This window comes from Biomphalaria glabrata, chromosome 9 (assembly GCF_947242115.1).
Source record: "Biomphalaria glabrata chromosome 9, xgBioGlab47.1, whole genome shotgun sequence".
NCBI lineage: Eukaryota > Metazoa > Mollusca > Gastropoda > Planorbidae > Biomphalaria > Biomphalaria glabrata.
In genome coordinates, this window is record NC_074719.1 from 43526451 (window position 1) to 43550744 (window position 24294).

The following is a 24294-nucleotide window of genomic DNA, read 5'->3' on the forward strand; positions in this document are numbered from 1 at the left end:
TACGCAATAGAAAATTTAATAAATGCATCTTTTAAGGATACTTTTTCTTGGCAGCAATTTAATTTTACAATACATTTATACATTTATTTTACACAATTTACTATAACATACGCTTTTTCTGTGTTCAGCGTCTATCAATGAAAATACATATGTCATAGATCAAATATAGACATTACGATAACAATTTGCAAATTTACATTTACCTAGGCCTATGAACGAAAAATAAATTACTTTTAAGGGTCGCTGCATAGTGGTAGATTGTATTAGGGGGTCGCGCACTAAAAAAGTTGAGAACCGCTGATCAAGCTCTTTCTTTTCAGGTCTGTACTTATCGTTGTGAAAGTTGTTATTTTATCCTGAAAGCAAGACTTGTCATTACTTCCAGTTTGTCCCTTTTATGATACCAGTCTACTGACAGGTCAGACCATTTTGGTATGGTCGTATGTTTGACCAATAAGATTCTTTTCACCTGAACGCCTTCCACACCACCATCAAGCATTGAGAACTCAAATGTGTCCATATTGTACAGCTCCACTTCCACCATGTCTAGAGATAAACCGAATTCCAGCATAAAATCTAGACCAAGGATGCAATCGTCAACAACATTGGCGATCAGAAAACATTACTAAATGATTGACTTTTGTTGCGTCTTATTATGTGAGGAGACTCTTTACCCATACACCAACACCAAAACGACAAAGTCATAGTATATTGTAATAACTTAAGTGAGGCAACTCAACGAGACATAGACGTTTATGTACACGACATCACAGGTACACAAAACAACATCTATCTTAGGCACAATCTCTCCATATTGGCCTCTCTACTTGGGCGGAAATCGTTCTCCTCTTCTAATGTTGACATCCTTTCCAGTCTAGTTTATCACAGTGCGCACCTTCTAGCTTAGATGGCGGTGCGAATGGCAGAGTTATAACAATATAAATAAATTAATCTTAATTAACACTGTCAACACTAGTTTGTTTCTATTCCTTCATTTAGATTCTCCACTCCATTCAACACGCATTCGCACCGTTCCATATTTACACTACGATGCGCACGTAACAACCCCCCCCCCCCCGGGTCCAAAATACAAATCATCAAATATATTATCAGATTTTAAAACAAACAATTTTAAATTCTCTCTAACATAGAGAACCATAGTGTAATACAAAACACAATCATACACAATAGTATATAAATAAAATACAATTCTAACGTTAAATAACATTTATATTTATCAATTGTGACAGTATCCATCACAATAATAATTGTTTTTTGAACAATTAAAACAACTTCAGTTAAAGCATATATATATAATTGTAATGACTCTACATTGCGCACTGTCATTAGGTGCGAGACTGTGCACCATGAGACACAGGACAGAGACACGCCCAAAGAGAGAGGAAGTCGAAGATGGCCGATAATTAGATCTAGGATGTCAACAAGAAAGAAGTGCTTTTATTACTGAGCACTCTAGTTGGATAGTTGGATATTTGTTATCGCATTATTGTTGTTCTATTTCTATATTAAACTAGTGTTTTGGTAGGCTCCTTTGGTTGAGGTACTTTGGGCTCGCTGTTGGCTAAGTTTGAGCAGTATTATATATAATCAATTCACTGTAATCGAAACACCGTCCAAAACACAGATTTTAGAATTGACTTGCTTTTCCATCTGGGACTTTTGTTTGGTTACCTGATTCATTAGTGTTGTTTTTTGAAACTGTCTATGTCCTTCTATAGTTCGAACACTTAAGGTTTTTATCGAGCCCAGTTCTTTCCCTAAGTCATCCGCTTACCTTCAGCTCTCTCCGTCTGAGTTCCTGTCTACGTTCTCATAATAAAAGTTGACAAAGTGTTTTCGTAGACGCCATCCAGTATCGTTCCTATGTTAATCAACATAAATCACATTTGGCCTAATGATAGTGTGTAATGCAGGGTCATATATATATATATATATACAAGTTTCTAATATTAAACATTGAAAAATAATATTTTGACATTAACATAAGTAGAAAGTTCAATTATTCAAAAATGAAGTCTGGCTTAACTCAAGCGGTACTTAGACTTAGACTTAGGTCCTCCCGCGCCGTTCGGCGCATTGGGCGGCAAGCTGTCTCCATAAAGATCTGTCCCTGGCAATGTCTGAAGCCTCCTCCCACCTGGTGTCCACTGTTCTGAGGTCCTCCATGAAGGTGTGTCGCCAAGTAATACGAGGACGTCCCTGTTTGCGCTTTCCTCGTTTTGGCTTCCATGTTATCGCAACTCTTGGTGTGCGTAATTCATTTTGGCGTAGAACATGAGCGGTACATTAAAATATATATTCTTTTTCAATACAAACATTATCTTTACATCTTTAAAATTTGCTGTCATGCTGCTTCGGGTTATCATTTTAATTCTTAAAGATTTTCTTCTTTAATTAAGAAGCTATTGAATTTTTTAATTAACCTCGTGAAATGTGACAAAGTATGAAAAACTTAATGTGACCTAACAGACACTGCCCAACCAGCTCACTTTGGTACTTGACGATAGTTGAAAAAAAAAAAAAAGCAAAGACGATTGGTCGTTGGGTTGGCCACATGATACCCTCGCTGACTTTAGACCTGTACAGCATCTACCCTATAGCTTTCAAGATCTGAAAGAGATACTTTACTTTTGAGAAATGTAGCAAAAGCAGAAAATACTGGAGTTGGTGCCCCTGAAACAAAAGAATACATTTGCAAGAAGAAATAAAATTGTTAATGATATGTGCTAATACCTAGGTCCATTAATCTGCGACTTCTAACAAATGATGTCTGCAGCCATCGACCCAAAACAGGAAAAAGAAGTATAACCACGGTCACCGCTATGTCGATCTCGTTGTATAGACCTAGACAAATACTTAGACAAGCCAAAATGATAGTCACTACTGTCCATAAAATATAACTGTCATTATCTTCACCGAGGTAATTAATCTGGTGTCTTAAATCATCCATCTGGTTCAACAGATTGTCAAATCCTTCTATGCTGCTTATCTGGTGATAGAAGACGCTTCTTATATTATTCTGACGAATGTGTAATAATTTTAATGTTTGATATGAAACAGGTAGTGTAATTCTTTGTGTATCTTTTCTCAGCTTGTTTACCATTTCGCCAAACTCGATAGTGATCTTGTTTTGTTTGGCTTGCATTAATTTTGATTTGGCTATATCTAATTTTGACCTCAGAAAACAGAGGTCCTCATTGCAGGCATCAGCACGTGACAGACCATTGATCTGACTCTCATAACGATCAATGTCATCAAATCTATTCTCATGAATAATTTGATCTAAACTATCTGTTAATTTATCAAGTTCTAGTTCGTATTCCAAAATAGTTTTCTCCCTTTTTACATTTCGTTTTAAGAGTTCCAGACGTTTTCTAATGTCGGTGAAAAAAGGAAAATCCGATAGTGTGTATTCAATACGATTAGAGTTGTGAAAAATATTATGTGAATCAGTTAGGTTCATCTCTGTCATATGCTGACTTATTGTTCTCAGCAATTGTTCATAACTGTTTAAATTTCTGGATGTCAAACTAATAGAATACAGTTTCTCTGACCATTCTATTTCTTTCTGTGTATAGTAGGCTTGCAGTTTGGACGATTTGGCTTCCTTTGTAGGTATGTTATGTTCTATTCTTATTCTATAGAAGTGTTCTTTGCAGTTTAAGTGATGCATGCTTTTAACTAAGCTAATGAGCTTACTTCTTTGGGATTGTATCTCATTGGCTTGTTTTAATTTGTTATTGAATTTAACGCACCTGTACTTGACTAGAGACAGCAAATGGGCTAGATCTGTCTTTTGACTTTCAAGCCAATGCTTGAACGTTTGTCCATAGAAAGATTTAATTTCGTGCAATTCGCCATAAGTTACGACCACAGCGAAAGACTGACCAAACTTTCCTTCACCAAACCTTTGTTTCAGAATGTGAATCATTGTTCTGTTTTCTTCAGTGAAATAGTCACCATACTTAATGACTATTATTACAACCATTTTACCCTGGTCTGGAATTAGATCAACTGCTTCTTGCAAATCTTTGCAAGCTCTTAACTTAGCTTCGTCAGAGGTTAGACCTGTGCGCATCAGACCAGGTGTATCAACAACAGTTAGGTTCATGTCATCAACTGTAGCTTGTTTGGCTTGCACTCGGGATGTTTTTGTTTTTGTCTTATCGCTGGTTTTGAACGCATACTGTCCCAGTATTGTGTTCGCTGTTGAACTTATGCCACTCCCAGTTTTTCCAACCAACAAGAACGTGAAGTTATTTCTGAAGTTTGACGAATTAGCTGGAAAAAACAACAACATATACACTTTTTAAATCACAAATACTTTCTTTTGTTACAAAAATGTAATAAAAACTTTTAATTAAATTTAAACGAATGAAAAAAAATAAATAAATAAAGCATAGTATTCTTTTCTCAAAAGCTTATTCTGTAAAAGTCATATGAACAACTAACTCACTATATGGTCTATTTAGTTAGAAAAGATAATTTTGAATGAATGTTCTCAAGACAAAAACAAGATAAACACAAAAAAAAACACATTTATTTTTTAAATCAAAGCTCATAAAAAGTTTTAAGACTTATAAAAGCATAAAAAATGTGTGTGCGGGGGGGATAGACCTATATTGTAACTCATAAGTTTTGAAGATTATATACTTATTTTGTTTGTTTTAAACTTACTTTAAAGCGGTGACCTATAAAAGGCACTATTTCAACTTACATCAACACTTCAGTCAAGAACAATTTCTTTCCCTTGTTCGAAATACCAAACACAATAATTTATTACCAATAATTAATCAACTAATTGGTTTTTTTAATTTCTTCCTGTGTTGTCAAGGAAAAGAAATAAGTGTACAAGATTTCAGCTTGATCCGAGATTGAAATTTTGGAGAAATAACGTGTACAAACCTTTTCCCAGACAGGTATATACAGGTATATATGGCGCCGCGATTCGGAAGAATATGCAAAGCAGACGGGCAAGACGTGAGAACAGTTGCAGAGACTTGCCTCGAACGGAGAAGCCTGCAACAAGATGGTTGGAGGATCTTGCTCCAGACTGGACCTCAGATGATGGGATATGGCGATATCCCATAATTTTAAAAGTTCTAGTTTTAAAGCTGCCAGAGTCATGAAATCAAATCATAACTCAGATATTTCCGAAACAAAGTCCATTGAAACTTCTTATTTCGTGGCTCTCTGAAATCACATCTTATGAGATCTCCCACTATTGCCGAGGAGTTAATATTTGCCAGCGGTCATAGACATTTTTCGAATTATAATTGGAGCCGAATTCGTTACTAAATTTTATGGCAATTTTTAATCTGATGACACAAGAGAGACGTTACGTACAACAAAATGACATACAATTCATTCCAACCAGAAGTAAACAAGCAACCTATTAAGACTAGGATGGCTGCCTGGTCGTGCGGTTTGCGCGCTGGACTGTCGTTCAGATTTATCGATGGTCCTGGGTTCAAACCCTGCCCGCTCCCATCCCCCGTCGTCTTGCGGGAGGTTTGGACTAGGAAGTAATTATCTTCAACTCTGAAGGAACATCCGAAATATGTAAAACATTTTACAGACTATATAAACTACTAGTTAAATATCTTAGCATAATATCATACCTAAATCATCCGATCTTTGAGATCGAACTTTGACTGTTTCCATAGATCTGCCAACTACCGGTACAATATTCAATGCTGCTGACACAGCCAGGCCAACAACGGGGATAAAACCAGTGGCTATGCTAACTCCTGCCATAATGCCAGAAGTCCTAGTCCAGCGTTTAGACATAGCGTTGTCTTCTTTAAGATAGTCTATACGTTTTTTCAAGTCTCGAGCGTCGTCCAGTAGATTGTCCAGTCCCCCAAGCTTTCGATTCTCTTGATCAATACAATCTCTTATCCTAGTTAGTCGACCGAAAAATTCGCAGAAAGTTGCATCTTCTGTTGGGACTTTAGTTCTCATCAAAGTATTGCGTAGCGAATTAAGCATACCTCCTAGCGACATGGCAACCTCTGATTGTTTGGATTTGAGTAATTTCCCTGTTGCTATTTTTAATTTCGCCTTGAGAGAGTTATAAAAGTCTTTATTACATTTCATCCTGACCGAGAAAGAGTTGAATTTCTTCTCGACAGAAGCAAGTTTGTCAAAGTTTTTCTCTTCAATAAAAATCTCGAATATATGAATAAATTTGTCAAGCTCTTTTTTATTCTTATCAAACTCGTTGTCTTTCTCAATCATTGTTTGTAGTTTGATTACTTGACCTCGTAACGCATCAAAGAATCGCGGTTCACCTTCGAGATAAAAAATAGTTCCAGGGTCATCCGCTTTGTTTAATTCTTCTAAATATTTCTTTATATTTTTTAGCAGATCATCAAACATAAATGGGCGTCTCTGTGACCTGGAAATAGAATGAAACAAATCAAATAGTTCCTGTATCTTCTGTTGACATTCCTTTTGCATCTTTGGAAATTGTGTTTCAAACAGGAGTCTGTGATGTTGTTTCTTTAGGCGGGAAAATTGCGTTTTGGTGTAACCTTGATCTAAATCGTTCACTAAGTCGATGATTGTTTGCCTTTGTTGGTTAACTTCTGCTGAATCTTTACATTTGTTATTAAATAGAAGACATCTATACTGAACTAATGAAAACAATTGACCCAGTTCTTCCGTTTGCTCTGCCATCCAATCTTTGAACTGTTTCTCTTGCTGGTAATTTAAAGCAAACATGTCGCCGTGGGTCATGATAATAACACAAGATTTGCACAAATTTTCTTCTCCAAACATTTGTTTCAGAATATCAACGGTTGTTTTATTTTCTTCTGTGAAACGGTCACCATACTTCATCACAATAACGACCGCCAACTTGCCATAGTCTGGACATTTGCTGACCGCTTCTTTCATTTCGTTGCAAGTTTTTAACTTGATTGCGTCCAGGTCCAAGCCAGTGTGCATCACTCCGGGTGTATCAACAACAGTTAGATTGTAACCATCTACAGTAGCACTTTGGACTTGAATTTGATTCGTTTCTGATAATGCAAAATCACTGTTCTTGAACAAGTTTTCACCTAGAATTAAATTTCCGGTGGTACTTTTTCCGATGCCGGTTTTGCCTATCAGCAAGTAGGTCTGGCTTAAGTTTAGAGAACTAGACATTTCCTTGTCTGTGGAAATAAGTTTTAAAGAAATTATATTTGATATTAAAAATATATAATTATTTATACTAATGCTTACAACAAATAACTTTTAAAAATCTCCCACTCCACCTTTTTGTTTTTTAAGTGTTCCACATTCAAACAAAGATTGAAATCGTACATGTCTTTAGGTAGAACGAAAAAACAAAGATTGAAATCGTACATGCCTTTAGGTAGAACGAAAAAACAAAGATTGAAATCGTACATGCCTTTAGGTAGAACGAAAAAACAAAGATTGAAATCGTACATGTCTTTAGGTAGAACGAAAAAACAAAGATTGAAATCGTACATGTCTCTAGGGAGAACAAATAAACACAAGAATTGAAATTGTACATGTCTTTAGGGAGAACAAATAAACAACAAAGATTGAAATCAAACATGTCTTTAGGGAGAACAAAAAAACAACAACAAAGATTGAAATCGTACATGTCTTTACGAAGAACAGAAAACAAAGTGAAACTTTTTAACGAGACTATGTTTGAGTAATACCAACATAAAAAAGGGGAGACAAGAATATATATGAACTTTAAGAGGAAGCATAAAACTAAAAGTAAATATTTCTAAACAGAAGACTATTTTATTTTTAAAACATATTTTGCCAGAAGGCAACTTTTTTTTTTGCCCTACGTCCTAGATTATATTCATTTCCGCTTTTCACTGGACACGGCGAGACCATGCGTTACAGAAGGCCTCAACACCTACCTGCTGCGTCACAACCTGTGGGCAGATTAAACCAATAGAGTTCTTTGTCACGTTGTACAGAGGTTTGAGAGATACAGATGAAGAGAGAGAGAGAGATATAAAAAGAGACATGGGGATAGAGGGAAAGAGATGTAGTGAGAGAGAGAGAAAGAGAGAAGGAGAGAGAGAGAGAGAGAAAAAGAGAACGTTATGGTGAGAGAGAAAAAGAGAGATGTAGACAGAAAGAAGTGGAGAGATGAGATGGCGAGACAGTGAGACGGAGAGAGAGAGAAAAAGATATAAAGGGAGAAAAATGAAAAAAAGAGAAAGAGAGAGATGGAGAGAGAGAAAAAGAGAGAGTAAGAAAATGAGATATGGAGAGAGAGAGACAGATAGAGTGTGAGATGAGATGACAGAGATGGACAAAGAGAGAGAAAGTACCACGCAATAATTGGACGAGCTCAATTCGGACACAACAAAGGAGCAAGGTTCAGATAATCGCTGCAGGTACACTACATAGTTCACATCTAATGACTATTAATTAAAGAGGGGAAGACATGTCACGAGCATACACCATCATGGGCACCACCCACTTTTTCTAATCTGCACCTTTCGTCAAGTTGTCAGGCGCCCAGATCTAGGTCACCTTCTACTTCCTTACTACACTCTACAGCAGGGGTTCTTAACCTGTGAATCGCGACTTTTTGGGGGGTCGAATGACCATTTGCCAGGGGTTGCCTAAGACAATCAGAAATTTCTTTTATTCATCTATTTTTCTTTCACTTTTTTTAAAATTTAAGCATAATTTTATTCAACACTAAATAGAATCACAAAAAGCTTTTTCTGTGCAAATACATCATCGATGTCAGATATATACATTTAAAATATGATTATGATCTTATAATTGTCAGGTGGTCTTTCTACAGGTCTATGGTATGCCGGGTCTCCACCTGAACGCTGGTTATTAACTTTCTGCCGGGGTTGTAATTTCGCCGCGGCTCGTCTGCCTGGGCACCCTTAACAGTCTAGCATTCCATATATGAAATGAGTATCAAAGAACGAATAAAACAAATAGTAATGTATACTAGTGAATAACGAGCTTGTATATAACAACAAAGATTTAATGGATTAATAATATGATGATGTATAAATGACGAATAATGACAATGACATTTGTACTAGCTATTTGTAGCTACAAGCCAACAACCGACCAACAACCTGCCGTACCTTCAATTTTAATTATTTACTTTGTATTAAACTCAAGAAAAATATTCAGCTCTGAGTTGCTTCATTAGTTGAATACATTTCTAGGCAACTCTGAATCCATGTATGTTGGATTATTGTGGATACAATGCACATCTCTTCAAAAGACAATCGTGATAATTATCATGAAAGTGTAGAGAAAGTTGAAAAAGCTCCACCGTTAATGGCTTTTGTATTTCGAGCTTTTTTTTTTTTTTTTTGCTTTATCTTCCAATAACAAACAAGTTAACATGTCCACTTCCATACCATATAATTTTTTTTGAGCTGTCCAAGTTATCGATATATTGCATACCATGGGCGTAGCCAGGATTTTTTTTCGGGGGGGGGGGGGGGGGTTGGGGGGTGAATTCCCCCCCGGGAAAAAAATTATATGTATTTATGTGTGTGTGTGTACATAATCTTTATTACATTCTGACCCTTCATTCTTTCGGAAGACGTTTATTGTGCCCTAGAATAGGTTCTTCCATGAGTTAGTGAAAAAATTGTAGATTCCCCGACATTACTAGCAAAGAGGTCTGGGGGAGCGCTAGGAGCTCCACCAGCGCGGGGCGAAGCCCCGCCGCCAAGCACTATTTCTGATATTGAAAACCAACAAAATGCATATTCTGAGGTATCTACAGTGCATTTTCCTGCTATTAAAAAGTTCTATTTCAAAAACCTAATGTGTTATTCTTACTGACTTAGACCCTCCCTCGTCGTTCGGCGCATTTGCCATCAAGCTGTTTCCATAAAATTGTGGACTCCCCGCCATTACTAGCAAGGGGTTCTGGGGGAGCGCCAGGAGCTCCCTAGCGCGGGGCGAAGCCCCGCCGCCAAGCACTATTTCTGGTATTGAAAGCCAACAAAATGCATATTCTGAGGTATCTACAGTCCAATTTAATGCTATTAAAAAGTTTTATTTCGAAAACCTAATGTGCTATTCTTACTGACTTAGACCCTCCCACGCCGTTCGGAGCATTTGACGTCAAGCAGTTTCCATAAAAATCTGTCACTGGTAATGTCTGAAGCCTCTTCCCACCTACCATGAGGACCTCCATGAATGAGTGGCGTCAAGTTGTACTAGGATGTCATTGCAACTCTTCTTATGCGTAATTCATTTTGTCGGAGAATATGTCCCGCAAACCTCATGCGTCGTTCTCTCACAATCTTACTCCCAGTTCGGCATAGGATTTCCTTGATTTAGATCCGATCTCTATAACTGACTCCTGAAATCTGTCTTAGCCATCTTTGTTGAGCTATATTTAGTGTTTTTCGATTTCGGTAGATGACTATTCACTGCAGTTTATTAATGGAGCCCTGCCACTGGTAAAAATAAGTAACCTCTCTTGAATACGCTCTTGGAATTAAGTAACTGTAGTTTGCTTTAGATTTTATATCGAAAAGAGAAGTTTTATCGTCAAAATCTTCTGTTGAGGGTTTTCCACCTCAAATGCTCTGTAGGGGGATCTTAGACTCAAAACCATCTGGAGGGGTTTTAAACTTTAAAAAAAAAGCCATCTGTAGAAGAAACTCAAAACCCCCGATTGGCTTGGCTACGCTCAAATAATTTTAGTGTGTAATTTGCTTTTTTTTTTATATTGAAGATGTATTTTTAGCACCAAACCCCTCTGAATGGGGGTTTAAACTCATAGCATTTTGAGTGCGTAATTTGCTTTTTTTCTTACACTGAAGATGGCGGGGGGTTTAAATTCAAAACCCCATTTGACTACGCTCATAGATTTTAGAGTGAGTAATTTTCTTTTATTTAAATTGAAGAGGTACTTTTGAGCTTCAAACTCCACTGGAGGGGAGTTTAAACTCAAAACCCCATAGACTACACTCATAACATTTTTAGTGTATAATTTGCTTTTTTTTATTATTAAAAAGAGGTATTTTTTAGCTTCAAACTCAAAACTGAGTCAAAACCCATTTAGCTACGCTCATAACATTTTGAGTGCGTAATTAGCTTTTTTTTATATTAAAGAGGGGGTTTATCGTAAATTTTAGACGGGGTTTTAAAATCAAAATCTTCCTTAACTGTGCTCTTGGAATTAGGGGATTTTCGTTTGCATTTTTTTTTGTTTTGTTTTATAGAAGAGGGGGAGTTAACTGCAAAAAACCCAGGTAGGGGGTTTAAAACTCAAAACCTATGGTAGGGGGTTTTTAAACTCGAACCTCTCTGGTAGGCGTTTTAAACTCGAACCCCCCTGGTAAGGGTTTTTAAACTTGAACCCCCCTGGTAGGGGTTTTTAAACTCGAACCCCCCTGGTAGGGGGTTTTAAACTCAAAACCCATTTGGTTGTTGCTAGGGCAAGTGATGGTTTAGTATTAAAATCTCACCTAAAATAAACAAAATCAAAGCAAAAAATCAGTCACTAAATTCCGACTCCCCCCCCCCCCCCAAGGGGGGATTTCATTTCTTGGGGTTGAACCCCAAGAACCCCCCCCCCCCCTGGCTACGCCCATGTTGCATACATAGATCATGATCATTTTCATTGTATTATAAGCCTACCTGTTGCAGCTCATCAATTACAATGGTCACAAATACAGGAGCGTAAGCGAGTAGTCAGAACGAGATCAGTTTTTAATGTTTATCACAATGAACCAAAATGTTAGATTACTGAAGGCAGGTAAATCTGAACAAACAATGGAATGGTCTGCAAAAAAAAAATGGATTTAAATCAAAGGTCTTTATGAAACAGTGTCCAGCTCAATCTTAATGGAATTGTATCTGAAAACAAAAAAAAGGGGGTGGGGAGGCATTTATAATTTCGCACGCAGGAGGCCACAACCCTCGCGACGTGAGTGAGTGTATAAAGTACCACCATTTCATTTCTTTTGTATGTATCTACCTTTAACACTTGACCTAGATAGGAGGGATTAATTTAAAATTTAAATCTCGCCCAGTCTTTATTATTATAGCTTTTATATAGCGCTACTTTCATGCTTATAGCATGCTCAGAGCGCTTTGGTCCAATCTCATTTGTGGACCGGTTGGGGGGGGGGGGGGAGGGGGTATCTAGGACTTGGTTTTCCGTGCTGCCTTTAGGGTTAAGCGCTTGGCTTCCGAACCCGAGGTCCTGGGTTCGATTCAGTAAACGCAACTCTGCCCGAGTCGGAACCTCGAGCCCCCTTCTAGGTAGCCAAGACAAGCCAAGTTCAAGCGCACTTATCCTCTCGACCATGCTTCTTGCCGTTTTGTATTCTTTTTCTTTAGGGTTATATTACATCCTGTGGGGAAACAAAAACACAGACACAGACATATATCTTTTTCACTTCAATGCAGTTGTTACTGTATTTTATTTCTTTCAGAATGTAAACCGTATAGCGAGAATAACGATACCATGAAAGTGTGCTTTAATTCACAAAGCCATCCACCTTTTTTATTACGTTAAATGTGATAACATTATGTATCGTCAATAATTTTCAGAACAACAGCATAAGGTAATCCCGCTTATTGCAAATATAAAAACATAAATAGGAAGTTGAGATTAATAACATTCTTAAAACAAGGGTAGGCCTACCATGTTGTTAAAATAATGATTACACTTTATCAAAAGATGGACAAATAGGTAGCTAAATGCATAGATACACATAGGTACTTATATAGACCAGACAAACAGACAGATAAATAGATACATAGATAACATACACTATGCAACGTTAAATAAATCCCAGTCATTTTGAATAAAATCAAACATACATTACTACATTACCTACCTTTAAAAGTATTGACCTTTAATCTATCACCAACACATTTAAAGTCCCTGTTGTATATCTTAGCATCATTGTTTGTAGAACAATGTGTAAATAACACATAGATCACAGCCACATCTATTTCTTGCACAATGAGCGCCAACACGTTATCGATTTAAAGAGCAAAGAAAACACAGGACAAGGGCAGACCGCCCCACAATGCAATTACACATTGAAACACAAGGGTGAGATGAACACATATCTCCCTAATAACGTTTAGCCAGAAGTCGCAAGAGTTACACCGCCTGATGAGTTCTAGGAAATCTCTGCTTAGTTGAAATTGAAAGTCAAATGCTCACTTATAGCCAACTCAACCTGTAAAGTTTAAAAGGATTTAACTTGTTTACCCGTCAGGTATGTTGACATTATATTTTAATGAGAAGCATTTTATTTTATCGTTAAGGATTCTATAGTAAAATTATTCTTTTTTTAGTTGACTGCTAGTGAACGCTCAATTATGACGACATATATTCAAAACGAGACTGTTGTGTATATATAGAGCTAAACAGACAGTTGAGGCTAGGCTTTCATTGGAGTAACATCTTTTAATACAGTGTGACTGAGACTAGACTGTTCCCCTTCTGGACCAAACCTGTTTATTTACTTTATTGTAAGTGTTTTGATCTGTATGTGTACTGATAGGGGGCGCGGTGGTTGAATGGTTAAGCGCTTGGTTTCCAAATTTGAGGTCCTGGGTTCGAATTTGGTGAAGACTAGGATTTTCGTGATTTTTAGGGCGCCATTGAGTCCACCCAACTCTAATGGGCGCCTGACATTAGTTGGGGAAAGTAAAGGCGTCAGGTCGTTGTGCTGGCCACATAACAACCTGCTTGTTAACCGTTGGCCAAAGAAACAGATGAACTTAACATCGTCTGCCCCTTGGATCACACGGTCCGAATTGGCAAACTTTACTTTGTTTACTGATACTAGGCGTACAGAAAGACGTTCGACATCATGCCATGAGATGATGTACTTAATTAAATATATAAGTCTGATGAGTGGAATACATGCAGCATGGTCACTTATTTCCATGATAACGTGAATAGCTATATAACATGACATTGGCTTAATACTGAATGTAAAAACAAATTCGGACATTCATTTACGTGACCTCTCAAGTGCGGGTCATAAGGGATTTTCTAAGTAAGATTACCTCCCTCACCCTAAATACGCCTCTGCGACCTACATATTTTACTACATCCGATTCAGACAAAGCCGTTGGGGTCTGTTTAAGATTTCTTTTCGTCTTCTGTGCCTGTTTTAGGCATGAGGTTTTCCTTGGGTCATTCATGACGAGTAGGACGTAATCATCTCCTTTGAAGTAACGTCTGTATTATATAAGAAGATAAGAAGGGTCTCACAAATGTATCCATGGACCTTCTTCTTGCGAGTTTTCCAATCTGGAGTTGCCTGTATGAAATATATACATCATCATCACACCAGGATGGCTGCCTGGTCGTGCGGTTTGCGCGCTGGACTGTCGTTTGGATTAATCGATGATCCCTGGTTCAAACCCTGCCCGTTCCCATCCCCCGTCGTCCTGCGGGAGGTTTGGATTAGGAAGTAAACTATCTTCAACTCTGACGGAAAATCCGAAACATGTCAAACATTTTACAAACAAACAAAAATTTTATACTATGATGATTCTCAAATATTTTTAGATATAACTAACTTTAAACATAAAAATGTAAGTCTACTCTTTCATAACTTGTGATCAATAGGGCAGATTATGGAAAGATCGTCTCTTTCTGTTGTACATTGTTAACGAGGGTGTCATGTGGCCAGCACAATGGCCAACCGTCATTACTTTTACCCAACTAATGTCAGGTACCCATTAGAGCTGGATGTACTCAGAGACGCTCAGGATTCGAAACCCGGTTCAGAAGCCAGGTACTTTACCACTCAACCAACGCGCCTCCGACTTTAAACATAGAACGCAGTTACTCTAGTCTAGACAGTTAGAAAAATTAAATAATTATTTTTTTGGTCGCCATAAGGTAATACCACAACGTATCCCTAATTATATTTCTTAACCCCTTTAATGAATGTATAAGAGTTATAGTTTTACGTATAGAGTTAAAAGGTTAGATTTCTACAAAAACACACACTCACGCATACACGCCGGACTAAAGGAGAGCATGGCAAAGGGCTATAGTTCAGAGCACTCCACAGAAAAAGGTGGCCTTACAAAAAAAAATCGATGGGTCAGCAGCTTTACGCATTAAACATGTCAAACAAGAGAAATACAGTCTTGTTGATTAGTATTGACCTAATGTTATGTAGTGAATGGGGGTACTGCTGATACAACCGTGGGAGAAGTAGGGACGGATGTTTTGGCTGTTTGCGATGAAGAGTTTCTGATGAAACTACGAGCTGGTCTGTCGTAATTCAAGTGAATACAAAGGAACATTCTGAAAGTTCAAGAGGAGACTATCAATAGACGTGAAAAAAAAGTCGCGTATTTTTAGCGATTTAGATTTTCTTAAAATTTCATTTATAGCTATACATTATTAACTATCATGATAAAATTGTGTATATTTAAAAATAAAAGATATATTAAGTTTGTTTGATACGAAATCTGCTCAAGTTTATTTCAACACAATTTTATTACGCCTAAATCGATTAGTTGCACTAGCTGTTTGGCGCTACAAACCAACGACCGAGCAATAATAACTAACTTAGTAGAGATAATTCAAGAAATGAAATGCTTCTTTTGGGGGATGTGGGGTATCTGTACAAATAAATGAACAATATTCCGTTTTTAACTAAATACTTTTATTTTATTTTATTTTCAGAATGAATAACGAGGCCATGCATCGCACGTACATTTGTGTTGGTAGAACCGGCACTGGAAAAAGCTCTTTGTGCAACACCATCCTGGGTGCAAACAAATTTAGAGAGTCAGACTCAAGTACGTCCGTAACGTCTGCTCCAGAGTTGGCCAAGTCCATTAATCTTGGCTATAGCCTCACTGTAGTTGACACCCCCGGCGTAATGGATACTGCTGTGAACAGTGATAAATCCAAGAAGAAAAGTTGTGACGAGATGATTCAAGCGATGGTTCAATGCCCAGAAGAAGGCAAACGAGCTCTTCTGTTAGTCCTGAAATACGGAGATCGATTTACTGAAGAGACCAGAAAGTGTGTGGACATCATTGAGACAATATTTGGAGATCAATGTCTGGAAAAATGCTGTATTATTGTCTTCACGCATGGAGAGGCTTTTGATATAAACAATGAGGAAACAAACATTTCCTTTGAAAATTGGTGCCAAATGCAACATGGAGACTTAGAGCCTTTATTACAAAGATGTGAATACAGGTGTTTATTGTTTCGAAATAAAACTAGAGACACGGGAGTCATCAGACAACAGATTGAAAGTCTGATACGAATGACAGACAATCTGGATGAAAGTTATACTCAAGAGAAATTCGAAGCCGCCAGATATAAACATAAAAGGCTAATTTTAGAATCCAAATTACCTGAGCTGTTAAAAAACTATGATCTTCAACTGAACGAACTACAAGAAAAGACAAATATCAATCTCGTTAAAGATAGAAACATGGAGAAACTCGATTCTTTTAAAGAGGAAGCAAAGGAAATGCTGATAACGTTACAGTCAGAAGATGAAGGCATCTACTACAGTGAAGGTGAATTGAGTTTATTTCACCAGCAAAAAGTGAGAGCTAAACAGATAGTGAAACAAATTCATATTCAACAAATGTACAAACTGAAACTGGAGTTGACAACTTCTATAAACATGTTTAAACTTAAAATTCAGACTAGTGAACAGTCAAGTACATTGGATCAACTTGAAGATGAGATAAAGCAATTCTTCGCACGATTTTCAGACTTTGGCTTAATTATAGACAGAGATACGATAACAGCGGATTTGGAAAGAGACAGCTTTATTGGTAAGTCTGAAGATATACAGCATTTTGAGGAGGTGAATGCCTTAATACATGAACTCTATAAACTGATGGCCGAGAAAAGAATGTGGTTGAGTGAAAGAATGAATGAAGACGAGTTGAAGAGAAAAATACGAATTCTTAGACAAAGGTTGAATTCGATTCCAGCGTCAGAGACTAATAGCCAACAGGCGGAACAGGTCTTGAAAGAAGCAACGGAACTTTTGAACACTGTAAAACCGAGCAGGGCTTTTGAGAAATTACTTGAAGATCTCAAGGACATAGTAGCCGAGTCCGAGCTAAAAATAGAACTATGTGAGAGAAATAAAAAGAATGCAGTCTTTGAGGCAATGTTTTCTATAGCCACAGGCGCCCTAGGCATCCTCGGTACTGCAGCTGGCTTGAGTCGGCATGCCATTGCAAGAGGCCTTAGTAGAATGATGCCAGGCATTGCCTCGATTTCGAGATCTGCTTTTGACTTCATACGAAGGACTAAACATTGATTTACATTTTTGTCATGTAGACACAAAGGACAAAATCGAATTAAAATCAAATATTTAAGACATAAATAGTCACGTTGATCAATCTTTATATGGAGAAAAGTGCACCATATGTAAACCGAAAAAAAAACAAATAGAGCATCACTATGCTCTATCCCTACTATGTAACCGGTACTATTTAAGCATATGTTCATTCATTTCTAGCAATACTAGAAGAACATGTTCAATATCTTCAATTGATTTACACAATAGTATATCAAAGTATAAATCACAAAATGTAATTTTTGGAAAGTAAGTTTTGTGAACATTAGTAGTTACTAAACATTTGTGAGTTGTCCTTTTTCTATAAAGCTTGCATTAAATGTATTTAATGTTGTTTGTATAAATTCTAGCTCTATTACACATTTAATCACATGACTGATCCAAACTAATTGAAACACTAACACTTCGTATGAGCTTTGTTTTGTTTTTTTACATTGTATATTTGAATCTTTTTCTTGATTAAAAATATAATCGATATGGAGTTATCAATTCTGTCGAAACATCTGTCAGTGAATATTCAAATCTAATTCTCATCGGACTTTTTTTCAGTGATGCGTCCAGTGAAACGCATGTCTGAAATCGTATCAACCCCAGTACAGAAAAGAGGGCAATGAAATGACCCAGATATTAAACATACTATTTCATGACTACGTATCAGGGGTTACATCAGAACTATGATTCTGTCCCTTTTATGACGGGAAATTACAGAAGTTAGGTCAAAGGCTCTACCTGCGGTTTGCAACCCCTTTGAGGGCCGAATGATAAATTGCCAGGGGTCATCTAAGACCCCCGGAAACTTGGATTTTTTTGTCTATTTATCATTGGCATTTTTATTTCTTTTGGTTCATTCTGACATGCTATTGCAAGGATATCTAAACTGTTTTCAAAAAATTTCAGACCCCGTCTTGTTTGAGTTTGTGTTGCGCCTTCTTCTTCCATTCCCAAGAACCAATCTTTGCGAAACAAAGTTCTCCAGCTTGTTATTAAGTCCCAATTTAGAAGCAGACTTGATGCAGAAGATGACATTCGTTGTGCTACTGAATTCCTGGGGGAACAGAAACAAACTCAACTCTGGCGTGTTTGTAAATACTGTCGAAACATTGTTTCTGTAACAATCTATTTTACTGTATCAACGACTGTACTTCGCCATATCTGTCAAAGTTTCACTGGAGTATGCTTCATCTATATTGCGAATACGCAATGAAGAAAACAATAAATAGAAGTCTGAATAATAACCTTTTCTAATATAATTATGAGCACTAATTTATGTATCTGTAAACGAAAAAATGAAAAAAAAAATTGGTTGGGGGTCGCCGGCTTGTGAAATATTATTTTAGGCGGCTGTGGTACTATAAATGTTGAGAATCTCTGAGCTAGGTGGTAATTCAGAATACTAATTATGTAATAGGTTTTAACATTTTGAACATGTCAAAACTGATGTTCCATAGAATTGCTATAGAATATTATTTAAGAGTAGGCGATGAATGTAATTTCAGTTTAACCCTTTACATAGATTTAGACATGTATATGAAGCTTGAGAGGCGCGGTGGCCAAGCGGTAAATCGCTTGGCTTCTGAAACGGTGGTCCCGGGTTTGAATCCTGGTGAAGACTGGGATTTTGAATTTCGGGAATTTTGGTCGCTTCTGAGTCCACCCAGCTCTAATGGGTACCTGACATTAGTTGGGGAAAAGTAAAGGCGGTTGGTCGTTGTGCTGGCCACATAACACCCTCGTAAACCTAAGGCCACAGAATCAGATGACCTTTACATCATCTGCCCTATTGACCACAAGGTCTGAGAGGGGAACGTTTTACTTACTTTACATATGAAGTTTAAACAAATGTGTATAGCTCATTTAGGTTAAAAAAAATCTGAATTAAGGTACCTACATTTATAAGCCTTTAATTTCAATATAACTCACATCAGTAAGCAAAGAAAATATTACATGGGATTAAAATTTTTGGATTCATATAAGGGGCACTAACGTTTACCTCAAGTTAACGACATAATAAAAACTCTGGGTTAGTTCATTGCTAGATTTAATATATGGAATCTTTGGTTGGACTTGTATGGAGGCCCCTACCTCTTTTGAATACATTAATGAAAAAAAGACTTTATAAATGTTTGTACATTATAATAATGACATTATATGTACACAAAAGTGTCACACCATTATTTGGTAAACTGTGACATTGGTTGAGAACCACAACATTCGTGAGCTTATGACGGTTATGGAATTTGAAGTGAATTATTTCACAGTGGTATGATGGGATATTGGTCACATGATTACGGCAGACCACATGGGCAAGATTTAGTCCACGCCATGATTTGTTAGAAGACAGACGTATTAGGTCTGTAGAATGGAATGCTTTTTCTAATTATTTAGTGTGTATTCATTTTTGGATTACAAATGATTGTGTGGTCTTGGTTTAATGTGAAGTACTCAAGTTACTGATGGCTGAAGTTGCCTATTTGTAAACTATTATTTTATTTAATAAATGTGAGTCTGCTAGAGCTGTGTTCATTGCTCATTCTATATATATTGTGGTGCCATACTCAGTAACCATAGTATACAGCAACAGCCAAATTGATAAGGATAAAGACATTTAATAAATTGCACTAAGAGCATGCTAACAAGGCCAGAAGAGGCCCTAATACAATACATGAGAACATTCGCGTTGTCAGTACATATTAAACATATTACACGAAGATTAATGTGGAATGGAACATTTCCCGTGGCTACGCAGCCCCAGCTGTGACCTACATATTTTGCTACACCCAGCGCAGGCATAACTATTGTCATGGTCGATTAAGATTTTCTTTTGGCCGTCTACGTCTGTCCTCCGTAGCGAATTTTCTTTTGGTCTCAAATGTGTCTTTTGTATGTGACCTCCAGCTGTCTCGTTCTGAAGCCAGGTGCACTCTTCTATGTTAGCATGTCGAATTTTCTTTTGTTTCTTTTGGTCTCAAATGTGTCTCCCGCGACCTTTGTAAGTGACCTCCAGCTGTCTCGTTCTGAAGCCAGGTGCACTCTTCTATGTTAGCATGTCTGTTAAGTCGACCACCTTTCATCTCACCAGAAAGACTGCGTACGTTCCTCGCCCAAACGGCCCTGCCCAGCGTAACTGTCGGACCATAAGAAGTTCCTCTACTCTGCCTGTCACAAGACGCTAGCAGTGTGCTGGCGCCTGCTTGAACTGGTCGTAGTCTAGGGTGATTCTGGAGGCCCGACTGTTGACGCTGGAACTTTGGTGACTTTAGCTCTGTCGCGATTTTGGTGTTTGTCTATATAATTAAGATATGAAACTAAACACCGGAATATAGTTAGAAACTATAACTTTAAACTGTAACTTTATTTACACACAACATATAATCTTCCAAATGAAACGTTATATACAGGTACATCAACTACTAAAACTAAACTCATATCTCCAATGACTATGTCTCTAATCATGAGTCATTCTGCTATAGTTTTCTCGTACCAGATTAGGAAACAAGCAGAAGCGGGAAATACGACCGTCCGCTCTACAAGACCCACGCCAACTAACTATCCCTTTTTCAGAGCAAAAAGAACCCTCCCACGTGGACTACACCGCAACACCGTGGTTACGTCCCCTTGCATCATCAGTGACGCATAACCTCAGTGGTTACGTCTACATGAATCATCAATATCTGACCAGTGATGACCACTGCCCCTTTCCCCAGATTTCCCAGATCACCCCGCCCTGGTTGTAGCCTAGGTACTCTGGTCCCGTGACAACAAAATAAACATTAAAGCACAAAAAAAAAATACTTATTTCCCCTTCCAATAATAAACAAATCTAATTAAAATATATATTAAAACATAAATAATGACATTAGATCTAAAATATAAATAACAGTAAACAAACTTAAAACTTCCCACAATAACTAAGTCCATGGTAGTGGACTGCGGTTGTTCTGCTACACACACACAAACGGTTGTGGGCTCACAGCGGTTTGTGACACTGCCCATACCGGCCTTTCGCAAAGACATCGCTGCTTATGGTGCAGTCTAGCCACCGTGTGTCCTAAGACACTTGCGTAAGTACTAGTTGGCTGTTAATCCCATTTTTTTTTCTTCTTTTACTTATTTGTAGAATTTTTATTTTTATTTTTTTTTCCTTTTTTTTAAGGAGGCACTCCATTGGTTTGGTAACAACAAGTACACAATTCGTATGACATGTGTTTGTACACTATTATCATTTTACATAAAGTCATACTATAAAACTATACATAAGATTAAACAGTTAGAAGATTGGATTAATCGCATACTATTTCCTATTGTTTTGTTTTTAATCTCCAAAATGTTTAGTATTTATTAGTTTTAAGTCTTTTACTAGTAAAAAAAAAAAGGTATTAGGTTCATTTTGACTTTGCTTTGTTTTTTAATGTTTGTTTTTTATTTTACCGCACTACAGAAGAAAATCTCAGATAACTCTCGAAATTGCAATTACTACATAATACTATATTTAGTACGTTGTAAATCTCCAATTCATTTTACTTCTATTAAAACAGCTTTTTTTTTGTTTCCTGTTGAGCAGTCAAAGTTTTTGAGAAATTGTATTTAGTTTATGATCATTATACACTGCAGGAGTTCCTCAATTATAAATTCATAGTCACAATCGCAGATCTAGGAGCATAAGCGAGTGGTCAAAACAGCATCAGTTGTTCATGTTCATTACAACGAAAATAGATCCGAAATTGTTTCTAGTTAATGAGTCACAGGTGTACAGTAGAAGAGATACATTACCATAAACACATACGACAAAAACGTAAGATAGCTGTTTTCACAACGGTTGTATTAAAACAACTTTTTTTCTCATGAAATTATTTCCGATTGACACTGAAGTGGTTTAAATAATTGTGAGTTTTATTTTTATTTTTTGTGTCTAAATTCTGGTAACCAGCATAGGGTTATTTAAGTATTACTTGTACAATTATCTCAATCTCCCCAATACCCAAATAAGCTTTTAAAGCAGCATATATACATTTTCTTTAATCGTTACATTGAGAAATTTATTCATATTACAAATACCAGACTACTTACATAAATTCACCAACGAAGGCTTGCAACATTTAATAGGTGTACAACTTACAAACTACACAATGGCAATCGCCAACAGAGTAAGAATTTCTTCTTCTTCTAGCCAGCTTTATTGCTGCTGAGCTGTGAGCTCTTTTGCAGACTGTGCCAAGGAAAAAAAGTGTGCTGTTTTCTTCAGTTGTTCAGCACTGCCGTACAGGGTGTTGGCTATGTTGGGCTGTAGTGGAAGTAGGGTCTGCCTAAGGTGAATTAGGGAGGGGCATTCAAAGAGGATATGGTTTACGGTTTCAAAGGGGTGGGCGCAGTGTCTGCAAAGGGGGAGTTGTGTGGATTTTATTTTGTTCAGGTGGTAATTTAATAGTGGTGTGTGTCCTGTTCTTAGTTGGAAGATTGTAGATTGTTCTTTGCGGGGGAGGAAGTTAATACTGTCCAGTTTGTTAGGCGTAGCCATTTCTTTGTACATGGCTCTGCCTGTGTTTCCTGATGTCCATTGGTTGAGCCACTCCTCTTTGTGATTGTTGACTAACATTGACCTTAGGGTGAGGTAGTTAACGTCTATCTGGTTGTTCCATACATGAACCTGCCTTTGATAGCTTATCTGCCTTTTCATTTCCCATGATGCCAATGTGTCCAGGGATCCACTGTAGTGTGATATTAATATTTAATTTTGATATCATCTGGTGGATTATCACAATGAGTGTTGTCAACTCTCTTGGGCTGTTTGAGGTGCTGCTGTTAAGTGCTTGCAGAGTAGATTGGGAGTCTGTAAAGACAACAATATCTGATGGTGGTTGCACTCCTTCATATAATTTGTTTTCCACTGTCTGTAGTGCTAAGGTAATTGCCTCAATTTCGGCGAGTAAGAACTTAAACAATCCAAGATTGATCATCAAATGCAAAGAACAATGGAAAGTAGGTTCCGAACTTGAACCTAGAGGCGAAGGGCTGTGAGACCAAAGCAAAGAGATAAATGGATTGATTGAACAAGAGGTGAATCGCCTAGGGAGTCAGATAGTGAAGAACATTTGCAGCTCTCTACTCCACTGGGAGTCAAAACTCAAGTATATCAAAGAACTCTAAGAAAACAATGTTACAAAGAAAGCTTGTGTAGAAACAAAAACTCAAAATCGGCCCCCCCGAAGTTGTCAAAAAGGCAGGTTTCAATATTTTCAGAAAGAGTATCATAATAAAATTATATCAAAGGCAAATGACAGTGAAGAATGGAGAAAGAAGGTTTACTGATCTTGTGTGGCACCTCAACGGGCAAGCAGACCAAGGGAAAAGTGAAAATGAATGTGTAGCCAGATGTGAACCTGGCCTAACTAATGTCATATTATGATTATCTAATTCAGCGGTTATCAACCTTTTATGCTAGGCGACCCCTTTTTACAATCCACCACTCTGCCGCGACCCCTCCCCCCACACATACACATACAGCAACAGAAGAGTAGACAATTTTCGATGGTCTTAGGCGACCCATGGCAAATCGTCATTCCTCCCCCAAGGGGGTCGCGATCCACAGGTTGAGAACCCCTGATCTAATTCATCAAATTTTTTTGTAAAGGGTCAATCTCTTATTCAAATTCTAAAGAGAAAAAATTTCGTAAAAAAAATCCTTTAACCCTTAAAACGCGTGTGGTAGTTTAGCATCTAAACATAAGAATTGTAATTCCATTCATTGTAAAACAGCTCAGCACTTAAATGGTTAATTAAGTGTTCCAAGCTAATAAAGCAGCGTTGCACTTCACGCGGTTATATGGAAAACTAATTATTAATTGTTGTTTTAAATTATGCTCGACTTCTATGTATACTTCATAGATTTTCTCTCTTCAAAAAAAAAGTGAACATTTTTTTGTTGTAAATGTCGTAATTAGTATGACAGAACTTACTT

General features: G+C 37.3%; 3 protein-coding genes across 5 annotated transcripts in view; 1 reads left to right on the plus strand and 2 right to left on the minus strand.

Annotated features, from left to right (window-relative positions):
- On the minus strand, positions 1 to 12985 carry LOC106072013 (uncharacterized). Of its 2 annotated transcripts, none has more exons than XM_013232250.2 (3): positions 12855 to 12985; positions 5643 to 7181; positions 1 to 4302 (listed from the first exon to the last, which is right to left on the minus strand). In XM_013232250.2, exons 2-3 carry the CDS (start codon positions 7171 to 7173, stop codon positions 2735 to 2737), a joined length of 3099 nt encoding a protein of 1032 aa, XP_013087704.2. In that variant the 5' UTR covers positions 7174 to 7181; positions 12855 to 12985; the 3' UTR covers positions 1 to 2734. The 2 variants fall into 2 exon arrangements, with proteins under 2 accessions (XP_013087704.2, XP_055895843.1); XM_056039868.1 differs by lacking the exon at positions 12855 to 12985 and adding an exon at positions 11647 to 11786.
- Positions 12855 to 24294, minus strand: part of LOC106072017 (uncharacterized) — a 21314-nt gene continuing 9874 nt past the window's right edge. The window contains exon 3 of the mRNA XM_056039871.1: positions 12855 to 13205. The gene's annotated coding sequence lies outside the window, so the exon portion shown is untranslated. The remainder of the gene's footprint in view (positions 13206 to 24294) is intronic.
- LOC106072014 (uncharacterized) lies at positions 13104 to 19850 on the plus strand. Of its 2 annotated transcripts, none has more exons than XM_013232252.2 (2): positions 13104 to 13244; positions 15686 to 19850. In XM_013232252.2, exon 2 carries the CDS (start codon positions 15687 to 15689, stop codon positions 17298 to 17300), a length of 1614 nt encoding a protein of 537 aa, XP_013087706.2. In that variant the 5' UTR covers positions 13104 to 13244; position 15686; the 3' UTR covers positions 17301 to 19850. The 2 variants fall into 2 exon arrangements, with proteins under 2 accessions (XP_013087706.2, XP_055895857.1); XM_056039882.1 differs by lacking the exon at positions 13104 to 13244 and adding an exon at positions 13397 to 13500.

What these genes read in the sequence shown, in the direction of transcription:
- LOC106072013 (XM_013232250.2), bottom strand. Translation starts at nt 7,173, where the DNA reads ATGTCTAGTTCTCTAAACTTAAGCCAGACCTACTTGCTGATAGGCAAA. An exon ending in TCAAAGATCGGATGATTTAG is followed by an intron (nt 4,303 to 5,642) that starts GTATGATATTAT and finishes TGTTTTTTCCAG; the next exon opens with CTAATTCGTCAAACTTCAGA.
- LOC106072014 (XM_013232252.2), top strand. Translation starts at nt 15,687, where the DNA reads ATGAATAACGAGGCCATGCATCGCACGTACATTTGTGTTGGTAGAACC.